The sequence below is a fragment of the Balearica regulorum genome, chromosome 7 (assembly GCF_011004875.1).
Source record: "Balearica regulorum gibbericeps isolate bBalReg1 chromosome 7, bBalReg1.pri, whole genome shotgun sequence".
Lineage (NCBI taxonomy): Eukaryota > Metazoa > Chordata > Aves > Gruiformes > Gruidae > Balearica > Balearica regulorum.
The window spans coordinates 16,410,972-16,436,251 of NC_046190.1; the positions used below are offsets into that span (position 1 = coordinate 16,410,972).

General features: G+C 53.8%; 1 protein-coding gene across 7 annotated transcripts in view; it reads right to left on the reverse strand.

Annotated features, from left to right (window-relative positions):
• Nucleotides 1-111: 111 nt before the first annotated feature.
• DNMBP (dynamin binding protein) overlaps nt 112-25,280 on the reverse strand; it is a 36,020-nt gene continuing 10,851 nt past the window's right edge. For 4 of the 7 annotated variants that reach the window (XM_075758182.1, XM_075758179.1, XM_075758180.1 and 1 more), the window contains 15 exons: nt 24,569-24,691; nt 22,070-23,995; nt 9,081-9,268; nt 8,353-8,452; nt 7,494-7,641; nt 6,954-6,971; nt 6,093-6,292; nt 4,590-4,720; nt 4,248-4,352; nt 3,946-4,074; nt 3,144-3,476; nt 2,518-2,700; nt 2,244-2,442; nt 1,692-2,146; nt 112-1,374 (listed from right to left, as the gene is read on the reverse strand). In XM_075758182.1, the coding sequence (XP_075614297.1) occupies nt 1,189-1,374; nt 1,692-2,146; nt 2,244-2,442; nt 2,518-2,700; nt 3,144-3,476; nt 3,946-4,074; nt 4,248-4,352; nt 4,590-4,720; nt 6,093-6,292; nt 6,954-6,971; nt 7,494-7,641; nt 8,353-8,452; nt 9,081-9,268; nt 22,070-23,995; nt 24,569-24,691 (4,424 nt within the window). In that variant the 3' untranslated portion in view covers nt 112-1,188. Of the gene's footprint in view, nt 1,375-1,691; nt 2,147-2,243; nt 2,443-2,517; nt 2,701-3,143; nt 3,477-3,945; nt 4,075-4,247; nt 4,353-4,589; nt 4,721-6,092; nt 6,293-6,953; nt 6,972-7,493; nt 7,642-8,352; nt 8,453-9,080; nt 9,269-13,831; nt 13,971-17,969; nt 19,256-22,069; nt 23,996-24,568; nt 24,692-25,280 lie in introns of those variants that run through there. The other 3 variants (XM_075758183.1, XM_075758184.1, XM_075758185.1) reach the window with 3 other exon arrangements.

Consider the following 25,280-nt stretch of genomic DNA (forward strand, 5'->3'; position numbering starts at 1 on the left):
CAGGTAAACACTCTCCCTGGCCCTGCGGGGTTTGCATGAAGTCTGTGGGCTTTACCCCCAGCCCCGCCAGGCACTCCTCCCAGCTCTCCCGACTTGTACAGGCACCCCCTATACACAAGGCCAAATCTTTATTTACAGAGCAGCAGTACAGGGGATACAAATATAGCCCAAAGAGAAAGAGAGCTTCCCTCCTTCAGCGCATGGCAGCAGGGGGTAAGGCACCTTGGCAACGGGCAAGGCACCTTGGCAAAGGGCACCACATGCCTCCCAGAGAGGGCCTTGCCCTCCCAGAATGTCAGCACCATTTCCAGTGCCCTGCAGGAAAGCACAGGTGAGGCAAGTCTGGGCAGAACCCCCCCCAAAAAAATCAGGCTGGAAGACAGCTTCTGATTTACCTTCTGCCCTGCCCCAGCCCAGGGCAGCCAGGTGGGCATGTCAGTGCAAAGATGGGTCTTGGGCACAGGAGATATTGTGCTAACACGGGAAGATGGTGTTCTGGACCTCTGGCTCACCTGGAAGATGAGAACACGATGGCTGTTGCTACCAGCAGAGCTTGGAGAGGCCCAAGCCCCTGGGAAACCAAGCATGGGGATGAAGCACCACCTGCTACGGGCTCTGCTGTAGGGACTTTCAGAGGCTGGGCCCATCCCAGCCCTGGAGCTCAACTACTCCCATCAAAACGCAGGGCTGCTCCCCCAGGCAGTATGTAGATGTCCCACCTTGAGGTCCTGCACAGCCAGGCGAGACCAGGCTCCTACTGCTGCTGAGAAGGCACAGGGCGCATGTTCACAGGGCCCAGGTTGCTTTTAACACTACTTGGCTAAAGATAGAGTCCAGAAACTCAGCATTAGCCTTCTACCATATAAACCCACAGCACCTCCTCAGTCGAGTCTTACCCTTCTAGGCTGTGGCCCCAAGCTTTGCTCCCCTGCTCCCAGTTGGACAGAGGGGCTTCAAACAGCAAAGGTAAACTCACCCCTGCCCTCACACAAGCTGCCTGCTCCTGCCTGCCCGGCCAGCCCACCCTTCTTCCTCCCCAGAAGGGGAGGTGGCAGCAAGCGTGGTGGAGCACTGCATGGCTGCGAAGGACACAGCCTCAGGGCGAGCAGTGGGGGCTGCAGGGCTGGCCAGCCTCCGCAACGTCCCTGGCAGGAACAAGGCACAGGGTGCAGGTTCCTGCCCACTGCCTCACGTGTACTCAGTCTTCCTGATGTAACTGGAGGGCACGTAGCCCTGCTTCCCGTGTGCCTCGGCCAGCCACCACTCCCGATTGCCCGTGATGTCCTCAAACTGCAGGATCCTGAGTCTCTGGTTAGCTGACACACTTAGCTCGTTCGTGTTTCGGCCTTTGAAGGTGTAGAGAGCGTAATAGACCTGCCAGACAGAGGGAGAGCGTCAGTTGGATGGTTGTGCCACGCAGCCCTACTGTTGCATTGCATAGGATGTGTGGGCTTTTGCTCCTCTCCCCAAACAGTGACAGTCCCAGCACCATCCTGGCCTCTACCAGAGCTGCCCGCACCTGCCCACCCCCATTTGCAGCCTAGTTCTCTGCATATCTGCTGTTGGGGGTAAAGGTCTCATCCTCTACCTCTCCCTGGTCGCTGCTAGGGAAGAGGATGATTCAGCCCCTGCTCAAGCGAGGGGGTCAGCCCTTGGCATCCCCAGCCCCCCCACCCAGGCTGAGGGCTCACCTGGTTGCCCTCTGACTCGCTGCTCTCCAACCCAGAGTCTCTGTCCTCCACCGAGGGTGTGGGCCTGAGATGTGCTTTGGTGGGGTGCCCGTTGCGAAAGCCAGGGCTGCAGCCCAGCTCAGGGCGGCTGTAGCGGCGCTGAGACGTCACTGCACCAGCCTCTAGCGGGGCTGTCCTGTCACCAGAGCTAAGCTGGGGCAGAGAGTGGGAGTCTGTCTCCGAGGGGGGCTGCGGGGACTGGTACAGGTCTGCCGGGGAGGCCGAGCCCTGTGGGGGTTTCTGAGTGAAGGTGACGGCTGCCCCGCTGGGGCTGAAGGTCAGCGTGGTGCTGCTTTGGGGAGAGGAGCTGCTGTGCTCTGACTCGTTGGAAGAGTGGCTGCCCACAGAGACGTCCGACTGGCTGCGGCGTGGGTTGTAGGGCTTCAGAAAGGAGCTGTACACAAAGCCCTTGGTCACTGCAGAGAGGGAGAGGAAGGGAGCTCAGATTTGAGCACAGGGGGACCAGAGGAGGGGACTGAGAGCAGGCACCAAGGGCAGGGAGCAGCTACCTACCCCCATTGTCTATGAGCCAACGATTCTGGCTGCCCATGGGGTCCTTCTTCTTGATGACACCCACGATGTCTCCTTCCAGCAGAGAGACATCCAGGTCTTGGGCAGCATTGAAATTGCGGTCCGCCTGGAAGAGACTCTCCGGGGCGTAGCGGGCTAGGAGGGCAGCTCTGACGTCATCTGACTGCAGGAGGTAGCTGGGCTGCAGAAGAACAAGGAAGGTGTGAGTGGTTGTCCCAGGATCTGCAAGCCCTAACATGGGGCAGAGGGAACTCACCAAGCCGACAAGGGGCTGGCGCCGGGCAGATTGCCGCTCCACGCTCTTCCTTTCAAAAGGCTTCTTGGGAGCTGCCTGGGACTCTGGGAAGAAGGTGAAGGCCTGGAGCTGCTGGAGGACTCGACTGTGCTCATCCTGGAAGATGGCGATGAGGTTCCCCTCCCTGCTGGACACCTTCAGCAACTGGAACCAGAGCAGGGTTGGGGTTCATGGTTAGGTGACAGCTGCTGGGAAAAGTGGTCAAGAGCTACACCAGAAATCACACCAGCTCCCAGGCCAAGCGGGGCTCTGAGTTCTGCCTGTGCCTTGCAGCACGCCCAAATTTGCAGTCCTGTCTGGACCCAGCTCTGAGTGGTCACCAAACTCATGACCTGAGATTCTCCCAGGCAAATGCTCTCTTGCCATTGCTCCAGGAGCAGCCAGAGTCTTCACCATCTCTAAGCACAATTGCATTGTGACCCTGCAATCCCTGCCCTGACAGCACCCCACAGGACCCCTCCCTGAAGGCACTTGGGGCCTGAAACTGCAGCAGCAGCTTTCCCTGCAACGGGACGGGTCCTAGAGAGGCTTGGGGACAAGTCCTGCGCAGAGATTAGCGCTGTGCTGGCTGTGCTCTGGGAACCCACCGACAACAAAGGTCTCAGCTCCTCCAGGGCCAGGCGCACAAAGTCGCAGTGTGCCTCGGCGTAGCCCCGCACGCAGCTGGCAAACAGCTCCTTGGCGAAGCGCAGGAACTTGGGCAGCTCGTCCAGCAGCTGGGCATTGAGGGCCTCGTAGTTGTTACGGGCCGACTGCAGCTCCTCCAGTGTTCGCTTGTCCTTCAGCTTCTCCGCTCGCTCCGTGCAGTTGTGGAAGTCGAGGAGCTTATCAAAGCGTTTCTGCACCAGCTTATGGGGCCCCGCAAACATGCTCAGCAGCTGGTTCAGGGGCGAGCTCACCAACCGCTCTGTCCGCTCTTTCTGGTGGGCAGAGATGCAGAGAGCAGGTGAGACGAGGGGCTCTCTTCCACCATGCGGTGAACACTAGCAGCTCACCCTCCAGCACACAACCTCCCCAACACAGCATAGGGTCTACTTTCCGGATGGCACCCACCAGAGTTCCAGAGGTCTCTTCCAACAGGAATTATTCCATAATCTTACATAAATGTGCCAGCATGGGCAATGCTATGAGAAATATCTGAACCGCTCACATAGACAGCATTTCAGGCAAGGCTGAAAAAAACCTGTGTATCCAACAGGCATGCTCAATACACATCATAAACCCACAGGTATCAAAACTCTCAGGAGGGAACAGCAACACAGGAGTGCTCACCCCTCTCCCAGGCTGTGTTACCCTCCCCGCAGCCTCCCAGGGGCTGCCTATTTGCAGCAGGCCCCGGGAGGGCCCAGGGTGGGTGCCCCCAGCCCACGAAAGCACAGCCCCACTCACGAAGGTGGAGAAGAGCTGGTCGCTGATGAGCCGATTCACTTTCTGGAACTGGTCCAAGTCTGCACTGCCCTTCTCTGTGCACAGGTCCCACATGCTCACTGCTGCCAGCGCCTTCATGCAAGCTGACTCCTGCACCAGGGACACACAGTCAGCACAGCCACGCTTGCTGCCCAGGAGAAGAGGCCTCCCAGGGCAGCCCAGACCCTCAGAGATCATCCCCCCCGCCCCCGCCCAGCAGCGCTGAGGGCAGGAGCACTGGCCAGAGGCACTGCGGGTTAAGCATCACACCCAGACTGACTCACCCGAACGTGCTGCAGGTAGAGGGAAAGGTCCCGGATGAAGGACTTGATCAGCCGCTCCTGCATCCGGAAATTTTTCTCTGTCTCTTCAAAGGCTTCATCCTTCAGCTGTGAGAGAAAATGTCTCAAGGGAGGCAATGGAAGACTCCAGCACCTCCCAGAGTGCCAGACGCAGGGCCTCTGGCCCACAAACCAGGCAGCAGAGATGAACGGTTCAGACTCTAAGCTCACTCTGCCTTGCTTGCCTGGATCAGAGCTACTCATCAGGGAAGGGATACAGGGGCACAGTAGATATCCCTACAAAATCGCAGGGTGTAAATGCACCTGGCAGCTGATGCACATTACCTGGGGCGCAAAGCCTGTCAGATGCTTGAGGTGGCTGCTCACACGATTGGATTTCTTGATGATAGAGTGGAAGTTGAGCTTGGAGATCTTCTCCATGAGGCTATCCTCATCCCCTTTCCGGTACTTTAGCACTAAAGAGATTGATGTAGAAATCAAAACTCTTGTCAGCACCATGTCCACATCTTACAGTGCCTCATCAACAATTGCCTTGCTAGCTCTCCCCATCCCTAAGCTTCTGCAGTCCCAAATACCCCACATATCCTGTATCATATCGTACCATACCACACATCATCTTGAAATCCAGCACTGTGCCACCTGTAATCCCCTATTTGGCTCTCAATATGCCCTACAGTTTGTAGACCCAGCACTCAAACTCTTCCATAGGATTATGCATAGTGTTAACATAAGATGACATAGGTGATGGTGTACAATAGCCACTGGAAATACAAAAGGTATTCATATTGCTTCTTTAGCAAATACAAGCAATCCTTACAGGCAGCCTATGTCATTTCAGCTTCAGTGGGGCTATGTGAAAAGAGTAAAGTCTAAAACTTGCATGAGTCAGGGGTTTCCAAGGGAAAAGAGGGAGGGTGGCTGGCAGTTCAAAGGGAATAATTTTCTCCCTCTGTTCAGTCCTGAGGAGGCTGCACTTGGATACCATGTCCAGTTTTGGTGTCCCCAGGTCCAGAGGGACATCAGAAAACCAGAGGTACTGACCCACAGGGAGAGCTCAGGCCCCACAAGGAGAGCTGGGCAGGCTCAGCCTGGCTGGGAGGAGGCAGAGAGGGATTTGCTCACAGCCAGCAGCTGCTTGAAGGGCAGCTACAAAGGTGATGGAGCCAAACTCCTCTGAGCAGTGCGAGGCAATACAAGGGGCAACTTTGGAGCTTCAGGGCCATCAGGGAGCACAGCTTCACCTCAAATGTGGTGCAGCCCTGGCACAGGTAAGCAGAAAGGCTGTGAAATCTATCTTTGGAGGTCAGTGAGAACTGGCTGGAGGGAGCAGCAGCCGATCAGAGCCAATGCTGGGGACAATCCTGGTCCAAGCAGGAGGCTAAACAGGCGACCTCAGAGGGCTCTTGCAGCCAGCACCTCTGTGATTCTGTCCTGTCTATAGTTATACCTTCAAACTTAGTCTCCAAATCTCAGCAAGATGGACACTGCCCTAGCAGATTAATTGCCTACTTGTGTTGCTTAAATTTGCATTTTTTAACTTTAAATAGATAATCTTTTGTCTTATTATTTTTCTTTTCATTTAATAGCCATGTGGTCAGCATTTGCATACTGCAGTCAGATGTATGCTGCATTACTTTAAATATTGTATCTCATGCTCAGATTTTTTAAATGCAGCTCTTCTACTGCCCTTCTATAAGGGCACAGACTTTGGGAGCAGATTCCCTTCACAACTGTGGTTGCCAGCTAAGGCTCAGGAGCTGACAGATGCCAACCTCAACACACCCACTCCTGTCTCTCTCTCCCCAGCACTACCCAGCTATTACTCACCCAGGTCCTTCCGGCGCTTGTATTCATTGATGTTGACGTTGATTTCTTTGACTGCAAGGACAGCAGCTGTGAGCGGTGCCTTGTCAGGGTGAGCCTCGGGGGTGGCGCTGAGCAGCTCCATCAGTAGTAGTGGGTACCGCATCACCCTTTGTACTGGCTTGATGAGGAAGGAGCCCAAGTTAATGTAGTTTGTGCAGCCCCTGGAAGTTGGAACAAAGGAGATGCACCAGGTTTCAGTCCAGTTCTGCCACGCAAATGCTGTCCCCTCAAACCAATCAGACCTAGAGTACCAACACCTCTAAATCCTCTGTACTCCCTAAGTCACCCTCATGTCCAAACTCACTGCACTCCTGAGCCCCCGGTGATCTCAAATCAACCCCAGGTTTCCAGATCTCACTCACACCAGGTGACCCTTCCCAGCCAGGACCTTCTCCATCACCAAACCCACCGCAAAATCCCACACAGGCACACCCTTAAACTTACCAGAGTGCCACTTGCCTCAGACTCTGTCTTACCACTTGACTGCCCAGATCTGAGCCTCAGTGCAGGACAAACTGACTGTTCTCAGGACTGCAGTTGGCGCAGGACTCTCCTGGCTCCTTGGGTCTGACAGGTCCCAAAACCTGTTTGCTGCCCAAGAGCTCCCCTCACCTCGTAACCTGCCTGTGCTGCCTGCCTGTGTAGCCCATCCATTGCCTCTGCTGCCATCGTGCCACAGACACCCTGCTCCTCCCAGATGTGCCTCCGTGAGGTACCGTTAGGGCCCCCTGACATGCACCCAGCCAGTGGCGGGAGGTTAGTTACAAGGTAGCAGCCAGGCCAGGCCAGACAAGCAGGGACTTACAGGAAGAATGCACTTACCACTCACTGTACAGGCTCCTGCCGGCCCACAGAGTGCCAAAAAGCAAAGAAAAGCAATGGGTTAATGGGGCATCAGGCGTGCAATCCCACAGCCAGTGCCTTCAACCCCTCCCACAGTGATGCTGCCAGGGCAGTGGGCAGCCCTGTCCCCCCAGAGCAGCAGGTGGTACTGCCACCTCCTGAGGCATTAACCTCCACAAGCTGGAGCCCTGGCAGTCACTGAGTCAGGTGAAGTGGCTCCTTCACCAGCCATAGTGGGGCAGGGCTTGGGGAATGGAAGCCCTCAATCCAGGACATGCCACTTTCTCTGTACCTTGGTGGCTTCTGCTCAGTTTAAGGGGGCATACAGGTGTCCCACCACCTGTGCATTGGGGCAGGGGGTCATTTAAACACGGAGCCTGGTCAACTATGCAGTGATGCAGCTGGCCCCTCTCCAGGCATCACCTGAACTGTCCAAGCACTGCTGGCAGAGGGGCAGGGATATGGGAGACTGACCCCCCCTACCCCAGCCTGGTGGCCACCACAGCCAGAGGCTCCAACCTGAGGCTATCCAGCAGGTCCAGGAGTAGTTTCTGCATCTTCTCATCCTTCTCATAGGTTTCCAGAAGTGCGATGGCCTCGTCATGGTTCTGGCAATACACCCTGTAGATGCTCTCCAGCTCTGCACGCTGTGCCAGGAACACTGGTCCTGCAGACAGCAGCAAACCAGGGCTTCAGTGTCTCCTGGTCCTCAGCTGCCTTTAACAACCCTGGCATGTCTCATGGTGAGACGCCCAGTGTCCCCCTTCCCCCCCCCCAGCTTGAGAGGACAGCGTTACTAGAACAACCAGGATGCTTCCTCATCACCCTCAGCATGCCCACACATCCTTCCTGCTTCCCTGTTGCTGCAGGCCAGAGGGACAGAAATGGGAAACTGTGCATCAAGGGTCTGCCAAGGCAAGGAGACCAGGACATATTCACTCATGCTTTGAGAGGACTGCTTACCTAGCTGAAGAGCCCTCAGGAGCCACTAGCCCAGAGACCTCATTTGATCCAGCTCTCCAGAGGTGAGGAGCGGGGGACACTGGTCAGTGGTAGTGTGGGTGGGGAGCCACATGGAGAGCAAAGGCACACGCTGCCCAAGGCCTGAGCGGCAAAAGCTGGCAGTGCAGGAGTGGGGCTCCCTTCAGGGCAAGGGGCCAAGGAGGGCCACAAGCACCATGTTTCTCAGCATAGCAATCCACGGGGAAACACAGATCTCCTTGGCTTTGCTGCTGGACTGATAAGGAGCAACAGGGACCAGCGGGGAAGACGCCCAACCCCAGTGACACTCTCCTGCCATTTAAACTACTCTGTTCTGCCCCACCACTAGCAAAGCCCATCCCAGCCTGCTGAGAAAAGGTAACAGCAGAATTCATACCGATAGCATCTGAAGCCTCCAAGGTGGACAGCAGCTGCTTGGAGAAGCTAATTACCATGTGGATGTTTCCAAAAAGACCCTCAAAGTCTATGTTCTGCATCTGGGGAATGGGAAGAGAGATGTCCTGGAGAGGGAAACATGTCCCAGCCAGACCCAACAACCTGCCCTTGCCCTCCTGCAACCCATTAGCCCTCAGCTCCACAGCAGCCACCTGGTGTGACTTCCTTCCATCACGGTATTCCTGTACTCACTCCCTTGTCCCCTGTGCACGGAAACTCTCATTCCTTATGTGTCCTACCAAACACAGTGCCCTCCTCTTTCCCAGCAATTTAATCCCTGCCTCTGTTCACCTGATATTTTCCCTCTCCTCTCACCACAGAATTAGTGAATCCTCATGCCAAGACCCCATATTTTCTTTCTCCTGACAATGAATTTAACTTATGAACCAAAAGAAAAGGAACATTTCCTCCCCCAGGAAACGAATCTGTAATACTTGCTGCCAGGTCTCTTTCTCTCAGCAATGGTGAAAGCTCAGCAGGATCCCAAAACAGATGGGCTATTTCTATGAGTGCAAGGAGCAGTGAGACCCATCCTGCTCCCCTCAGCATAGCTGAATTTCCTCTGTGGGTTCCTGTGCTGCTGCTTGGAAGTCTCCAAAAACAAAGTGGACTCAGTATCCTCACCCCATCCCGCTAGTGCGGCACCATAGGCTGCCCCCATGTTCCTACCTGTGCCTGCTGCAGGGGCACCATGATCCTCTCCACGCACATCTCCAGGTCTCGGATATAGTCCCGCTCTGTCTGGAGCAGCTCCTCAATAACCTTGGACCTCTTCTCCAGCATCCTTTGCTCTGGGCTCTCAGTGGCAGCTGAGGATGTCTCCAGGGATGGTGTCTGGGAGGACAGGAGAGTCATGTCTGCAAGACAGACAACCAAGATCAGCATCCTCCAGCAAGGATGCAAGGGACAGGAGACAAGTAGTGTCTGAGCTGTGTTACACGCAACGTACAAGACCACGAAACATGACCATCAGAGAGCAAGACTGTCCATCCAAGGACATCTCCAGAGAAGCCATCCCTGGCACTCCCAGCCCCAGGGCAGCAGGGAGCCCCAGTCTGCTCCGACAGCCTGCCCACTGCAATGCCCCGTCATCCGGGCAGCAGGCACCAAGCAACACAAACCTGCTCCAGATCGTCCCCCCTGATGCCAGCCGGGTCCAGACCCCTCTCCCCAACTCTGCCGTCCCAGGAAACTCCGTGGGACTTAGCAGACATAAGAAGAGCCCTGCTCCCCTCCTCTTCCCGGCCAAGTAATGGCGGCTGCCCCCTCCCCTCAGGCTGGGAACAGGGTCTCCATTCTCCAGCCCGGGGCATTTCCATCTGAATGGCGAAAAGGCTTCGGGCACCCACAATGGCGCTGCCGGCGGCAAAGCCCGGAGCTGGACCACCGCGAGCAGCGCCGCGCAGGGCCGGGAAGGCCGGGACGGCGGCGGCCTTCGTTAGGAGGCCGGGGTAGGCACCCAGAGGCCCGGCAAGGCGGAGGCCCGGCGTGGCTGGATGCACCCCGTGGGCGGCCACGCTGCCATGGCGGGTGGCCCTGGGGTGGAGAGACCCCAGCACAGGCCAGGGACCTGCTCCGTGCCCAGGCAGCCTCCGTCCCCCCCCAGCAGCAGCCTCCCGGCCCGGCCCGGCCCTGCCCCGGTCAGGGTTCCGGGACGCTCGGCCCAGGCAGCGCGGCTGCCTTGCCTGCAGGGTCTGGGGTCGCGCAGGCAGCTGGCCACCCTTCTCTTCCCTGTCCCAGGCCCCCGGCAGCCGGGCTTCCTCCTGGTTTTCTGTCCCACCTGCAGCTCCCAGGCCGGCCCAGCCCCCTCCAGTTTTCATTGAGACATTTTATCCCCGATCGGATTCCTGGGCCCCAGCCAGTTTCTACCCCACCTGCCTGCTTTTAAAAGCACGTGCCCTCTGGCCAGAAAAACAGCAACAGTACGCACCCCACCCTAAATTCCGGAGCGCCCCTCTCCAGCACCTCCCCGGGACCCCTCTGATCCAGAGTCTGGCCCAGAAACGCTCTCCCCCATTTTACAGCTGCTTTGCAGAACTGAGGCCCACAGGGCCCCCAAGCCCCACGCAGCACCCCAGCCTGCCTCAGGTACCTGATTTAAGGCCAGTTGCTGATGTGACAAATGCCCATCCACTCCATCCGTCTCCCACGAATCCCCAGCTGCTCTCTCTCAACGGGATTTTATTAGAGCTGTGAACATGCCCCAGCTCAGACTTTTGTAAAAATATTTTTGCAGGACAGGCACTTCCCAGATCTCCACCTCCCTGACTTCTCCGGTTACAGCCTCAGGAAACAGCAGCTCAGCCTGGGGGACCCCCAGCAGGGCTTGGGACTTACCCTGGTACCCCAGCACCCATGGCGCGCAGCCCCCAGAGACCCCTGTGCTCCCAGATGCTCCTGCCTGCGGGCAGCCCCAGCCTTGCCCTGCCGGGTGATGGCGGTAACCAGTGGCAGCATGAAACTGGGATGGGAAATCGCCACCTCAGCCTAAGCATCCTGCCTACTTCTCGGCCAGGCTGGGGTTTTTGCACTGAAGCAACCCAGGAAAGAAAAGAAATGCAGCTGAGATGAGACACTGACTCAGCCCATAACTAGCTGAAACCATGCTAGCCCTTCCAGCCCTTCCCATTGCAGAGCAGCAGTGGCGGCAAACAGAAACCAGCAGCACTGGCATCAAAACAGCAGCTTTTCACAGCTACCTGGGCTGAGGACAAACTGCTGTGCCTCTTGCAGAAAGAGCAACTTCAACATCAGACCCAGACACCCCCCCTAACTGCAGCAAATGGGAAACCCAGCTGAAACCCTGCTCAGAAGGTGTCCTTGACGTGGGAGGGAAGATACCCATCTCTCAAAGCAGGCATGTGTCTCTGCTGCCCTGTCTTGAAATCGAGCCTGGGGACAGCCAAAAGGGCCAGCTCCACGGGGGAGGATTTAGCAGAACAAGCAATTATTGGGAAGAGCAGGCTTCACTGATTCCTGTTGCCAAGTATCCTTAAAACTACCCCCAGCAGAGCCAACCTGCATAAGGGAAAAGGCTGGTTTCAGCTAAGTTAGTGGCTGTCTTGGTTCCTCACCAGGTAAGTCCTCAATGATGAGCTTTAATAACTCAAAGGCAGCAGGAGTCTGCAAGGAGGGCCTGGGAGCAGCTGCTGGGTTTAACATTTGGTGTTTGCATTTCCACAGCATCTGCAAAGCCTCAGTAGCAGACCAGGCCCTGCCCCGCGAGGTCGTCTACAAACACCTAACAGGGCTATGTCCTGCTCAAGACACAGCACTTGGAGCCTGAACAGGACACAAGACAGAAGAATGTACAGGAGGGACAAAGAAACACCAAGATAATACAGTCAGCAGGTCTCTGCAGCTCAAAGGGATAAAAAAGTAACAACAAATGAGTTATTTTAAAGAAGGATATATTTTTTTTAAGGAATGGCACTTGTTTTGCAGGATAGCAAGCTCAATTGGGAAGGCAACCTGGAAGAAGCAGGAAGGTGTTAATTTGCAATGCAAATAGATGTGTGAAACTCAGAGGAGGTGGGATACCACGGCATGGGGTGGCCTGGTAAGAATCTTGAAAATGAAGACCAGCCAGAACAACAGCCAGAAATGACCCATACAGCAGCATTTGGGACGACAAATGGAAAAGATGACATTTGCCTTGGTCACAGAATAGGATCTTGCATTTATCCCCACGCAAAATGCCACCAAATGAAGCTTTGTACAGGACATTTCGGGAGTTTACTGTCCCACCAAACAACCCCACTGTGCTCCCAGCTTTAGCCACAGCTAAATTGCAGCCACACGATGTGTCTGGCTCCAGCTCACCGAAATGGAGCTGTGGATGCCCAGTGCCGCCAGCGAATGTGGCAGCTCCCCACACTCCACAGAGCAAACCCCAGGCAAGTAAATCTAGGTCACGCTTTTTCTGAGAGTGCCCTGCGGCGAGGCTCTGACTGACACTCCTACACGGCACCCTTCCTCTGAAAGTCTCAAATCCCCACCTGTAGAAGGGAAGTTAAAACCTTCCCTTCACAGGTTTTTAGCCCACAGTAGTCATCAGCTCAGCTCGCCTGACTGGCATGATGCTTGCCAGCAGTTCTACCCACTGCACTGTATCAGTGTTTGCACTATTTTGAAAACATACGCAAATTAATTCTCCTCTGGCCTTCTTGCTCTTTCTGAATGTTTCAAGATTTGTTTAAAAACAAGGCTACGCTGCAGCCAAGTCTCTTAGAACTCTTGCTGTTTATCACTAGTCTGGCATCCTCCTTCAGCAATGAACTCAAAAGTCATCCTGCTTCTTTGCATACATTCACAGTTAAGAAAATTCAAATACAGAATTTGTTTTTAATATTTGGCTCTTCTACCTATGTGTATAAATAATACTTAGGATTTGTTTCTGATGCATTTAAAACCTCATTTTTTATATTTCATACCATCTCTGTCTATTGCCTTCAATTTCTCTTTTGCTGTTTGTCGCACATTCTTCTATGTCTAATTCCAGCTTTCCCTAAACAAGGCTTATTAAGCATTTAACTAACCCCACCCTCTTTCACTGCTGCGGTTTTTTGGTCATCTAATAAATGCTTTTTAAACAGATCTCCATTTTACTTCACAGATTTTCTATTTAAATGTTACCTTTCAATTTGAGTCATCATGCCCATCAACTTTGGAGGCACTAAGACATGCACCACAGCTGGAACAGGCTCCGTTAGCCTGCAGGAATGTAACTGGTATTTCTAATGATGCCACCAAATTCCAATCCAGTGACAAATTCGTGTTTACCCATGACATGGATGTCAAATGGGCATTCAGAAATAAATTTCCCAAACCAATGTTCTCAATCACAATTTTCAGAGACTCAAATTTTGTTTTCTCATAAGTTGCAGGAGCTCTGCAATCTGCCTCTCTAAATTAAAACCTCTAACAACATAGTTTTCTCTGTCCCCTTTGGCAAATTTGTGACACATCCTTGGCTGTCTGGATTGGTTTGATAATCTCTGACAGCCCCCAAAGGAGCGCCGCCTTTTCAGCTTTGCTAGTTCGCCTGCTGACATATGGGAGATTCAACGCTGACCCGTATCCCAGCCCCTGGCAGCGAGGTGTCAAGATGGAGCACACTCCCACCTCTGCCCTTCCCGTGGAGGCAGTGATTTACTATCGCAATCACACGGCTCATCCTGCTTGTTTCAGAAATGCCACTGTCACTGACTTTCTTCCAATTAATGAAAACTTCTAATTCTTACTCCCCAACCTCCTAGAGGGAGCACACGCGCAATTAGAGGTTTTCTCCCTGCCCCACTCTGGAATCAGAGTTGACCCATGAAGACCAGATCCAACAGGATGCACGCCCATCACGCGCGGGCTGGCGGGCTCACCCAAAGGTCTGTGTTGCCCCCCAACTTCTCCTCGCCAAGGCTCACCTGCCAGCATCCCGCGCGGCACAGCGCAGCCTTGCAAGGCGCCCAGGCCACTAACATAATCTGGAGAGGGACTTGCTGCCCATCAGCGCTTGAGGACAACCCCTCGCACGGGCTCGTAAGCACAAATCTTGGATGGGAGCTGCACCCATAGGCCAGGCGAGCCCAGCCCCAGGCTCACAGCTCAGCAGAGTCAAGCAGTGACTCAGGACAAAACAAACCAGCTGCAAATATTTGAAGTATGTGGACGCCAGGAGGGGAGGAGCCACTGCCTACCATGAGAAGAGAGGGGATGAAACTAGGGCAGGGAATAATTAATCTGAGCGAAAGGCTAAACTCACTGCCAAGAGCAGGATCTGGCCAGGGTGAAAACTCTCACTCTGGACATTGGTAATAAGGCTGTGACAGAATACGTCCACTGCTCCAAAAGCAACAGACTGGATATATTCAGCGGCTTACTGCTCCTTAGGAGGAAGCAGGGGGTGCAGCAGAGAGGTGCCATGGCAAAAGAGGACTTCAGCTCACAGAAGTGAATTAAGCCTTGGCAGAGTCCTGAGACCGAGGAAATAAATCCAGACAAATCATAAAAATGAGCTGAACGGGAACAGAGTGAGGACACTTGTCCAGGGCCACTGCTGTCTCAAAGATGGCTCATGCAGAGCCTACTTGGTGGGAACACCTCTATGCCAGGAAAGATTACAACCATCATCCCAACACAGCCCCACCGCATTTGGCGTGAACAGGGGATGGTCCCAACCTGTGATGGAGAAAAAAAGTGGAGTAATACGATGGTCTGCAAAGAGCTAACTTTCCAAAGCTGAGGCAGAGCACCAACAGAAGTGATCGTGAGCAAAAACACTGATGGAAAAAAGAATGAAAACTGGAAGTTCTTTAAAAGGATGTTTTAAACAGATAATCAAAAAAACATGGTTATGTGAGCAAGAAAGAAAAAGATATTAATGAAAAATCTATCCCTGGTCTGTGCTTCAATAAAGGGAGCAAATATAAATGAATAAATTAATACAGTAAAGCAGACAATTGACTATAGACACGCCAGGAACTCTAAAGTACAGAACAATGAAAAAAGGAAGGTATTAAGAAAAATCCACAGATGGCAGAATTAAGAATTCAGTTTTCATTTTTAAATTAGGAAATAAAATGCTACTTTATAACAGACTTTTATTTCCATCCAGGACAAAAGAAACCCTTTCAATGACACAATCCCACAAGTAAGCAGAGACAGTAAAATTCTTGCCAAGTTTGGCGAAAAGGCAGAATTATACAATAAATACTCTGTTTCTTTTCGTATAAAAATCAGAAATAAGACCTTGCTAACCTCAAAAACCCATTGCCAGTGGAGAATATCCAGAAAAGAGGGCATTCCAATCAGATTCTACACGGACTGTATTTAGAGTTGATCCTGCATAATATTTTTAAAGTAAATGGAAAATCACTGCTGTCATGTAGCTAACTGAACATCGATTCAACACTGAGTGACCCAAGGTATTCTGAAGAAGATGGAATTATTCAAATCAAGAAGATTTAATGCAGACAAATGCAAGAATGTATTAATAGGGACAAGAAATACAGCCACACACAGGACTGTATTCTGGGGAGTAATGCTTGGGTCGGCCAAAACTTGGCAGGAGTTCCCCAAGCGCTGCAGAGGCAGATTGGGGTCCTCGGACAAGGGCACGGGAGTGCAGCAAGGCATACCTCTGTGCAGCAAGTGCTGACACCCACCCAGAACACCTCATGCAGCTCTGAAGTCCACTGTTTTGAGTATGAACTGAAAAATGAGTGAGGATCGGGAAAAATAAACACTGAAAGGTCTTCCTGTGAGTCTTTGCCAGGAGTATTTTAAGACTATATTCACTACAAAGAACTGAATACTGAAAAAGTACTTAATTACAGTACCTGCCTGAGAAGAAAATATCTTCAAGTAAAAAGCTCTATTTTAGTAGAAACAGGTTGGGGTTCAGAACTGAAATGCAATTAGCACGCAAAACATGTAAGAGTGATGGTGACCAAGCAGCAAAGCTGTGACAGGAGGGTTCCCCTGTTGATGTGGCAGGCAGACACATCTGAGTCTCATCCCAGAAGAGAAGCTCTAGCCAAGTAGCTGTCACTGGTCTGCACCACACAGAAATCCGTAAGAAGTGTAATAAACCCGCCTATGGAAAAGATCAGGCTATGTCATCTCTAATGGGACTGTCAAGTCCTAAATTCTTTTACTCTGTGGAGAAGAGGAAGAACCTGGGAGAGAAGCAGGCAGTGTTAGAATATGCACCTGGAGCACACACAGAACGAAAAACCGAGCAGACTTTTTTTTTCTATCAGCTGGACAGGAGGGTGTCTGCCACAAGTGCGATGGGAGGGCTTTGGGGGAGGCTCCCATGTGCTGGGAGGTCTTACACTGAGGCAGCTATAGCAGCAAAGCGCATTTGCCAAGGAGGGCTGTTGCTGGTGCAGCATTGTGCCCCAGCAGGGCAGGAGGAGGAACTTAACAGGGAACTGCAGCCAGAAACAGTAGTGTTAGAAAATGCCTGGAGCCCTCCTCCTCCCCTTCCTGCTGTGGGACACTGGCCCTGGTGGCAAGGGCATCCTGCCCCGCACCTCCCGCAGCTGCTCCCCTGCCCCTGAGCCTGCCACAACAGGGAAAAAAAATCCCCCAGCACAAGTGTGGGTATACGCAGCGTCTCATTTAACATCAAGAGGAGCAAAGGCTCTTGGTTGGCATCGCGGTCTGCCCCCTCAGCTCTTGCAAAAGCCGGCCAGGCCAGCACTGCTCCAGACTCCTAAGGCTTTGTGGGTTGTTTCCCTGCCCACTCTGCTCCTGGCTCCTCCTAGCTTCACTGCTGCCCTTTGGACGTGCTGGCACTGCAAAGCCTCTCCCTTCCCTCACCCTGGGGACACAGCCGAGCAAAGTCCCACCCTACCAGGGCGGCTGAGAGCACAGAAATGCAGCCGTCAGAGCCTGCTTAATCAAATACCTCCAGAGGACAGATTTTATGCTGTTTAAGCCAATAGGCAGCCACAGCCTCCAGCTCTGCCATCTCTTTCGCTGCTGCACTGCAGTGCTGTTTTCCTCTGTGTTTCAATTGCCCTTCATGGAGAGTTCACACACATGCCAGAGATAGATGATGGCAGAAAGGGCGCAGAAGCAAACAGGTTTTCAGGCCCAATGGGGAGGTCAGTCCACCAAGAAGTTTTCTTTCACTCCCTCTGCCCAGACCCTACCACCTTGCTGCCCCTTCCCCAACACACACTCAAATCCTTGCAACAAGCCAAGGCCCACAAAGCTGTCTGCAGCCGACTCTGTCCCAGCCACGGTCAACAGGATGATTCTGCCCATGCCAAGACAGCCTGAGCCCCCCAGCTTTGGTATCTCTCCAGCTCCAGGGTGCCGGTGATGGGGCTGGAGACCGTGGGACAGCTCAGGCACCCAGGACACAGCACATAGCTGCTGTAGCATGGGCAAGGGACCCCTGCGGTACCAAGGGGCTGGTGATGCAGGAGGTACCATTCTCATCTGCAACAGCCCCACAACATGTAGCTGCCCTGGTGTCCTCCTGCCCATGTGTAATCACATAACTACCAGGAATCGCCCTCTGCGTCTGTTCAAGTGCTACAACAACATCCCCTATTTCCTGCTTATGCTGCCTGCAAACAGCTGCCATGCTCACCCTCTGCAGGGTCAGGAATTGGTTCGTACACACAGAATCCGTTCATGACAGGTTATACAAGTAAACCAGGCAGTGGGAATATCCCCAGCACCTCACCCTTTGCCCCATGAGGGGCCCTCTCATGACCCTGAGAGAGCAGACAAATCAGGGCCACAGGTTATAGGGTGTACCCAAAACACTCGAGGTACAGACAGAGAAGCAGCTGAAAGGACAGCAGTGGTGCCTGGGCTTCCCTCCTACCAGGGCCTCTACCAAATGGGGCAAGAGCCCTTGCAGGACTTGTAGGTGACTGTACAGAGGGGTAATGATGACGATGCCCATTTCAGCAAGCTCCAGGGTTTCCCATGAGAGCCCAGCTGTGCTGGCCACCCGTCTGTGCCAATCCTGGTCCTGCCCCGGTGCCAGGGCAGGGTGAAGGCACATCTAAGGCAACTGCCCAGCATTTCCCCACATACCTCGCCTCTCCTTCCTGGTCTGCACAAACTCCGAGTGCCGCAGGGCGCTGGGAGCCGTCCGTCTGTAGAAGCTGTTTCGCTGCAGCACAGAGCCCACCCTGTTTGCTTCCTCGGCCTCCTGCTCCCAGACCTGGCTCCAGTCTGGCCGGCCTGTGCGTACCCTTGAGTGCTCTGCTCCACTGCTGCTCCCGGGTCCTGAGGCTGCTCCTTCCAGCTCCCCACGGCCATTGTAGTCCATGTTCTGCATCTCGGACTGTGTGTAGCAGATGCCTGACCCCAGGCTCATGCTACCATCTCCTGAGGACCAGACCGCAAATGCAGGAGCTTCACAACCTCTGTCCAGACAGCTGCGGTCCATGACGTTGCCTTTGGGCTGCCTGTGCCGCTCAATGTCTTCTTGGTCTACTTGGTCCCTGACACCTATATACTGCCTTTCCTGTTCTCTGTATGTCCCAGAGCCTCCATCCTCCCTATACCACTTTTCCCCTTCTCTATATACTTGCCTGCCTCCATCCTCTCTATACTGCCTTCTCCCTTCCCTGTACTCCCCAAAGTCCCTCTCCTGCCTATACCATCTTTTCTTTTCCCCATGTCTTTCATCCTCACTGTAGTCCCTAGGATCTCTGTCCTCCTGATACCACCTTTCTCCCTCCCCATAGTCTCCAGGGCCTCCTCTATCCTCTCCATACTGCCTTCCCCCCTCCCTATACTGCCTAGGTACTCTGTCCTCTCTGTACTGCCCTTCTCTTATCTCAGAACTGCAGTCTCTATATTGAACTCCCTCCCTCTCATACACCCTATAGTTTCTACCCTCTGTATCCTGGCTTTTGCCTTCCCAAGCTCTGTCTGCTCTCCTACAGCCTGTGTACTGGATACCTCCCTTCCAAAAACTTTCACAGTCTCCATTCATGCTCCATCGGTCCACGGAGATGCCTTCCTCTCTCCTGTAACTGTCCCAGCCACTGTCTGCTCCCCGGCAGCCTGGGTACTGCCTCCTCGTCCTGGGTCTGTCATTGCAGCGAGCCTCACTGCACAGCGCAGCCACCCCAGCCACGTCCTCTCTCCGCACGGCACAACAGTCCTCGTATTCCCAGCCGAGGAGCCGTGGCTCGTGCCTTGGATCCTCCACACCGTGTTTTGTCCTGGGATATGTGCACATAATCCTGCTGGGGCGCAGCACAGGTGCTCACTCCCTTTGCTACCTGCTCTCCGAGCCCAAGCCTAGGCTGACGCTGCTTCTCCGCTCTGCTCCAGTGCTCCCGTCCGAAGTGAAATGCAGGCACTGCTTCCTGAAACCAGCCAGCAACGGTACGAAGAGGCGCAGGCCCAATCACTGCCAGCCCCTGCCTCCTCCACCTGCTGCCCAAAGTAATCAGTAACTAGCCCCAGGAGGGAGGTCAGGGCTGGGCAGGCCCTCACCGCCCAAACCGGCTCCGCGGCTTTGCCTGAGCCTCCACGCAGGCAGCTCAGAGGCAGGAAAAAGGAAGGCACTGGAGCATGTGGAGGCCCAGCCCCAAGACCAGCGTCCTGAGGGAAGGGAAACACATGGTGTGTGAGACCGCAAGAAGCCACAAAGGAGAGATGGGACATCAGATCTCCTTCCACTGCCTTCATGCTCCCGCCGGCACAGAGGCTAGATGACATGGTCAAGCAGAGGCTGGGCTCTGCTCCACACCTCATGGGGGAAAAACAAGGCCTTCAGGCTGCCCCTGGCTCAGATCTGATGCTGAGCCCACCCTTTTCCCAGCCCTCACCCACAAGTCCTGGGAAGAGCAGGAGAGGAGCAGCTCTCTGCGTGACAGAGCATCGCCAAGTAGTGCCTACGCAGTGCCATGCAGCCACAGCTGCCTGGTTTCCTGCTCCAGGGAAGATGGCTGGTCTCCCTGCTGATAGGAACAGGCTTGAAGGGACTATCTGGGTTACAGAGCCAACACACAGGTTTCCAGGAGGCTACAGAAACACACTCCAGTAACTCCTCTTGCTGCAGGGCGCAACATATTCAGAGTTTTCCATGCCAAAAGCAGGAGCTCCTATAAGAAACCAAGAGATGACCACAACATGCCTTAGACAGAAACCAGGAGAGTCCATGGACATCATCCATGTCTCAGGTTCCTGCAACACTCATTAGGCACGCACAACCCATGCTCCCAGCTGGTACAAGACAAAAATAAAACCAAGGGACCCTCCTACTCCAACTGCAGGAGGGCAAGCACTAACCCTGCCCAAGCCTGGTGACCAGTGAAACCCCCAGAGTGCACACAAGACGTACCAAAGAAGCAACCTGCAGATTTTAAACAGGTATTTTAGAAAATCACATACTTTCTGCTCTTCCTTTGGCTCTCCAAAGGACACAACAAGGGGCTGGGTTCCTCCAAGACCACGCCAGCCCTACTTTGTTTGCTTAGGTCTATACTTAGGCAAAGCTTTTCTCCCTCCAGCGTGCCTCTGGGTTCCCCTAAAGGCGGCAAGGCAGAGACCATGCCTGAGGCATGGTACAAACACATTTTGCTGACTGCATTACTGATCTGGCCCAATGCACTAAAGCTGGGCTAGGAAGCCTGAGACATGCAGATGTGGCAGGAGGGATGGGACAGAGCTTGGGTAGGGCACATCTTTATCACAGGACCAGAGAGGCTTCTTACAAATCCTCAGGTCTCTTGAAACGGTGAAAAATCCCCCAGGACTACTAAGAGGATAAATTGACAGGATGTCTCAGGATGTGTTAGTTCATGCCTGAAACTTCCAGTTCCAGTAACCACCAGGGCACAGGTTCTGCCCTCTGTCAGGAGGCACTGGGACAGAAGGACACCTTTCCCAGCAAGATCCATCCCATCAGAAGATTTCCCTTGAGATCCACCCTAGATTTTCCTCCTCATCTAGCCTAAAATCCTTTAAGCCTTCTTCCAAGCATCCCTCTCGCATGCCACTGATGTGGAGGCTGTTTGTCACCCATTTCCCTGGTGCACCCATATCATCCTTCATCGCCATGTGCTCTGCATCAGATGCGATCCTGGAGCAAAGTGCCTGGGCTCCCCAGCGCTGATTAAGCAGTGGGAGGATGGAGGCAATGAAGTCAGAGTGAGTAATCTCCAGGCAGGAGCTGGCATTTCACTCCACCTCCTGCGTGCAGTGCCCACATTTCCTGCACATCGTGGGTTTCGGTAACAGAACTGCACTGTCAGAGCTCCTGGGAGCAGCTGGGGAAGGGACTGTGGGAGATGTACGTGGTCCCATCTTTCCACTTTGTCTACTGTAATATCAAGTATAACATAATTAACAGTACTGATCTTTATATGGCATCTTTGGGTTTCGGAGCCCAAATGTGCCCATATAAACAGGGAAAATTTCTCCTCTCCAAGTAGTTTTTCTGGTCTGCAAGGACAAAAGTAATCTTTTTGGCTACAGATACACTGCAGTTTAAAGCTCTTTATTGCTGTTACCAATGTGTAACCAGTGTAGCATCATTTTCCTGTCCTGAAATTCTGGATTCCGTGGATGGCAGGAGCACAAGGGCAGCCTTTACTTTTTGCCCACTAACCCTCCCCACTCCCAGGCCAGGTTCAGCACCTTTCTGTGCGTCTGATTTGAGTGACAAGTCCCCAAAGGTCTGTATCACCACCAGAACAGAAGCCACAGGAAATCCAGCACCCTGACAGGCTGAGGGCAGCCACAGACATCAAATCAAATCAAATCTCAACTGCAGGACCACCAGCAAAGCCACTCTGAAGCTGCTGCTCGCTCCTCTTCAACTAAGAGGGGGTGAGGCAGGGACGTTGAACCTGCAGCAGCTGTGTTTTTGCTTGAGAACAAGGACATACTGGGAACGGATCAGATGAGGGCTCTGGATATATGGTGGGGCTGGGAGAGGAGATGGGAGAGTTGGAAGGAAAAGGGGGTCGGGAAGGCCAGGGCTGAGGGATGTCCAGAGAATGACATTGTGGTTCTCTGAGGCAAAATCACGACGATTTGTACTGCAACGATGCTTACAAAATGACCAAAATCAGGAATTAAAGAATGAAATAAAAGAGTGGCTCCAACAGTGCCAGCAGGGGCCAGTTGTCTCCCTGAAGCATCCCCATCCCATGCCGCTGCAGACTCACCTCTCAGCTCCTGCAGCTCCACGCTGAGGCTCTCGATGTTGGAGTCACAGAAATCAAGGTTTTCCAGGGTCTCTGCTCTCACCAGCTCATCCTGCTGCTCCTCCAGCATCACACTTAGCTCAGCGCGGGTCTTGCCGTAAGCCTCCAGGTCTCGCTCCACCTCTCCGATCCTCGTCAGCAGAATGGAGCGGGGGGAAGCTGATCCTGTCCGTGTCAAGTCCTCACGTCCCTCATCCGCCTGCTGCTCCTGGACACTGGGCTGAAGCTGCGGAGGGGCCACGTTTTTCCTCTGGTTGTTTGATGGAGGCCGCGGTGCAGGCCGGGAGGGCTTCACTGAGAAGGACAGAGACCTGCCTTTGGGCACCTGGCCACCCAGTGTGTGCACAGGGGTTGTTGCAAGGCTGCTGGGCCGAGGAGGGGGTGGCCTCAGGGCCTTCCTCCTCTCTGGCTGCCTGGCATGGGGGGCACACTCGGGAGACCCACGGACAATGTCCTTCTCAGAGCTGTAGTCCAAGATAGAGAAGTGTCGGGAGACCTTGTCCTGCTCAGGGCCGGTACTTGACAGACTCTTCTCAAACTGCGCCAGCTGCTCTGTCAGTTTGGAGTCGAGGTCTGTGCAGCCGTCCCACTGTGCTGCGAGCGGGCAGCATTCCCCCCAGCTCCCAGCCCATGTGTCCAGGCCCACCTGGGCACCTCCCAAGCTGGAGGAACAAGGTTTGGACTTCTGTTGACCACCCACCCAACTATCCAGGTCCTGGGCGCTGCTCTGGCTCTCCTGGGGCTCAGATGCTGCCCAGCTGTTAGGAGAAGAAATCGCCTGGTTTCTGCAAGTATCTAGGGGGGAGCAGGGAGCCTGCGGGGGCACAGTGGGACTGCCTCCATCGTGCTCAGGCAGGGAGTGAGCTTCTGAGTTTCCTGGGGAGGCTGACACAGTCCCCCCAGGCTCCAACTCACCTGCTTGGCCAGGCCTGTGGCCCTGCTGGGGAGGCAGCTGAGCAGAGGGGAGAAGGCCATTGACTGTCTTTGTGCGGTCAAAGGGGAGGGAGTCTGCTGTGCCTTTGGGACATGGCCCTTGGTGTCCTGTGCTGGGAAAAGACTGATGCTGTCTCAAGTCAGTGCCAAGAGGACCCTCTGACCTCTCTGTGGTGTGAGACAAAAGGGTGTCAGGCTCAGGGTGTGCAGCTGAGCCATCCTCCTTTTCCTTGCCATCTTTCCCTGGCAATGGAAGAGCTCCAGAGCAGGTGGTTTCCACATCTTGATGGATGCCTCCGCCCTGGGGATCCCCAGCACCTGCCATTTCCCTGCAAGGCTCAGAGGCTTCCAGCCTTACAAATCTGTATGGAAAGATGCCACGTTTCCCTCTCAGCTCCCCCTCCAGCCAGCCATCCTCCAGAATGCCTACAATCCGAATCCTGTCACCCACATCAAAATCCAGTTCCTTCGACTCCAGGGCTTGGAACTGATAGAGGGCAACACCGTAAGTGCTCCCCGGTTCCTCCTCCTCCTTGGGGGGCATCTCCACTGTCCCGTTGGTGTCACAAGTCCCTGGGGGCTCTGAATCCTCTGAGATTCCCAACGTTCGCAGAGGAGTAAGCAGTTCCACAAAACCCTCTGGGAAAATGCCCCTGCGGCCTCTGAGCTCCCCCTCGAACCAGCCAGGCTCTGGGATGCCAACAATGTTGATCAAATCCCCTTCCCTGAAGTCCAGTTCCTCCTCCAGCTGAGCAGACAGGTCCATCAGGGCCCGGGCTTGGCCCAATGAGTAGGCAGGCACCTCCAGGAGAGCGCTCTGCGACAGCTGACGGCTCCGAACTGAAAGGCACAGCTCCCGCACACATGATGAGGGGAAAAAGCCCTTGGAACCCCAGCTACTTCGTCCCTGGAGCCAGCTGGAGGCCAGGGACCCCCCCAGGATCACCAGGTCTCCTGCAACGAATGAGGCACACCAGTTAAAAACTGCCCTCATTGCTTTTCACCTCTTATTTTCACCTCTTATTCCTGCTTCCCAATGCCCTTCCTGGCTGTAGGTAAGTCTGGCACTCCGCAGAGTGCAGTGCATGTTGGGGATGCACAAGAGCACAGAATCGAGGTAAGGCACAAAGCACCAGCAGTCTCTTGCATGCACATATCTAAGATACAGTTTTGGCTCCGTGACTTTCTAGCTGCTAAACTGTGAAGGTGCACCAAAGCTTTCATTTCTCCCCCAAATGCAAGTCGAAGATCTGGGAACTGGAGTGCAGTTAAAAGGCAGCTGTAAGTTACCTGTGATCACACAAGTCCAATATTTGGAGTTTCAAGAGTAATGATATAGGATGAGAAACTGATATTAAGGTGGCAGGAGCACAAAGGTCTATGGTGGATTTGACATGACCCATGTCATGAGGTATTAGGAAATTCCTTGTCTCTCCTGCCCCTCCAGGCAGGATGCTGTGACTAGGTTCATACTTCTGGAAGGACAGGTGAGGGCTATGAGATGCAAAGCAAGGGAATGGAGTTTACCTCTCTGCAATGACAAGCTCCCTGGCTCTTGAGATGTGAAGTCACTGGTACAAACAAACAGTTTTTCTCCCTGCTTCAAAGGGGGAATATCCACAGGTTCCACAAAGCTGCTAGGAAACTGCCCTAAAATGAGAAGCAGTTGTCAGCAACGAGTCTTTCCTGTAGCCCACCACTACTCTCTCCACCCTCCTTCCAGATTTTGGAATCTATTCGTCTCTTGCTAAAGGAAAATAACCAGTTACCCAGGGTGCTTCAATAGCAAGGTGAAGAGGAATAAGTTTGGGAGACAGGAATTCCTGAGGTTTTAAATGCTTGAGAGCTAACAGGGAACAAAAATCTTTGTGCCCTAGGCTCACTCCAGGCAACTAACAGGCTGTGTTCATTACTGGGACTGTGCCATCAGCATGGAGTTTCTGGGAACAGACATACTAGACATACTAGGTTTTCTCTGCTTTCATTGCTTGCTTCCCAATTCAGAGCCATGATGAGGACTGAGAAGTCCAGTAGTGCTGGACCACGAGACCAGTGTCTTGTGACTGGGCACATCCACCTGCTGCTCCTCACTATAAGGCTTGGCTCCAACACAGTCTCAGCACAGAAGTCAGGCCACCACACTCGGGATAGCCACATCTGTGTCACAGGCCCTGTCACAGCTTCAGCGCTGCTGAGGCTCCAGGGACCCTCCCCACTTTATCACCTCTGTCTACCCATT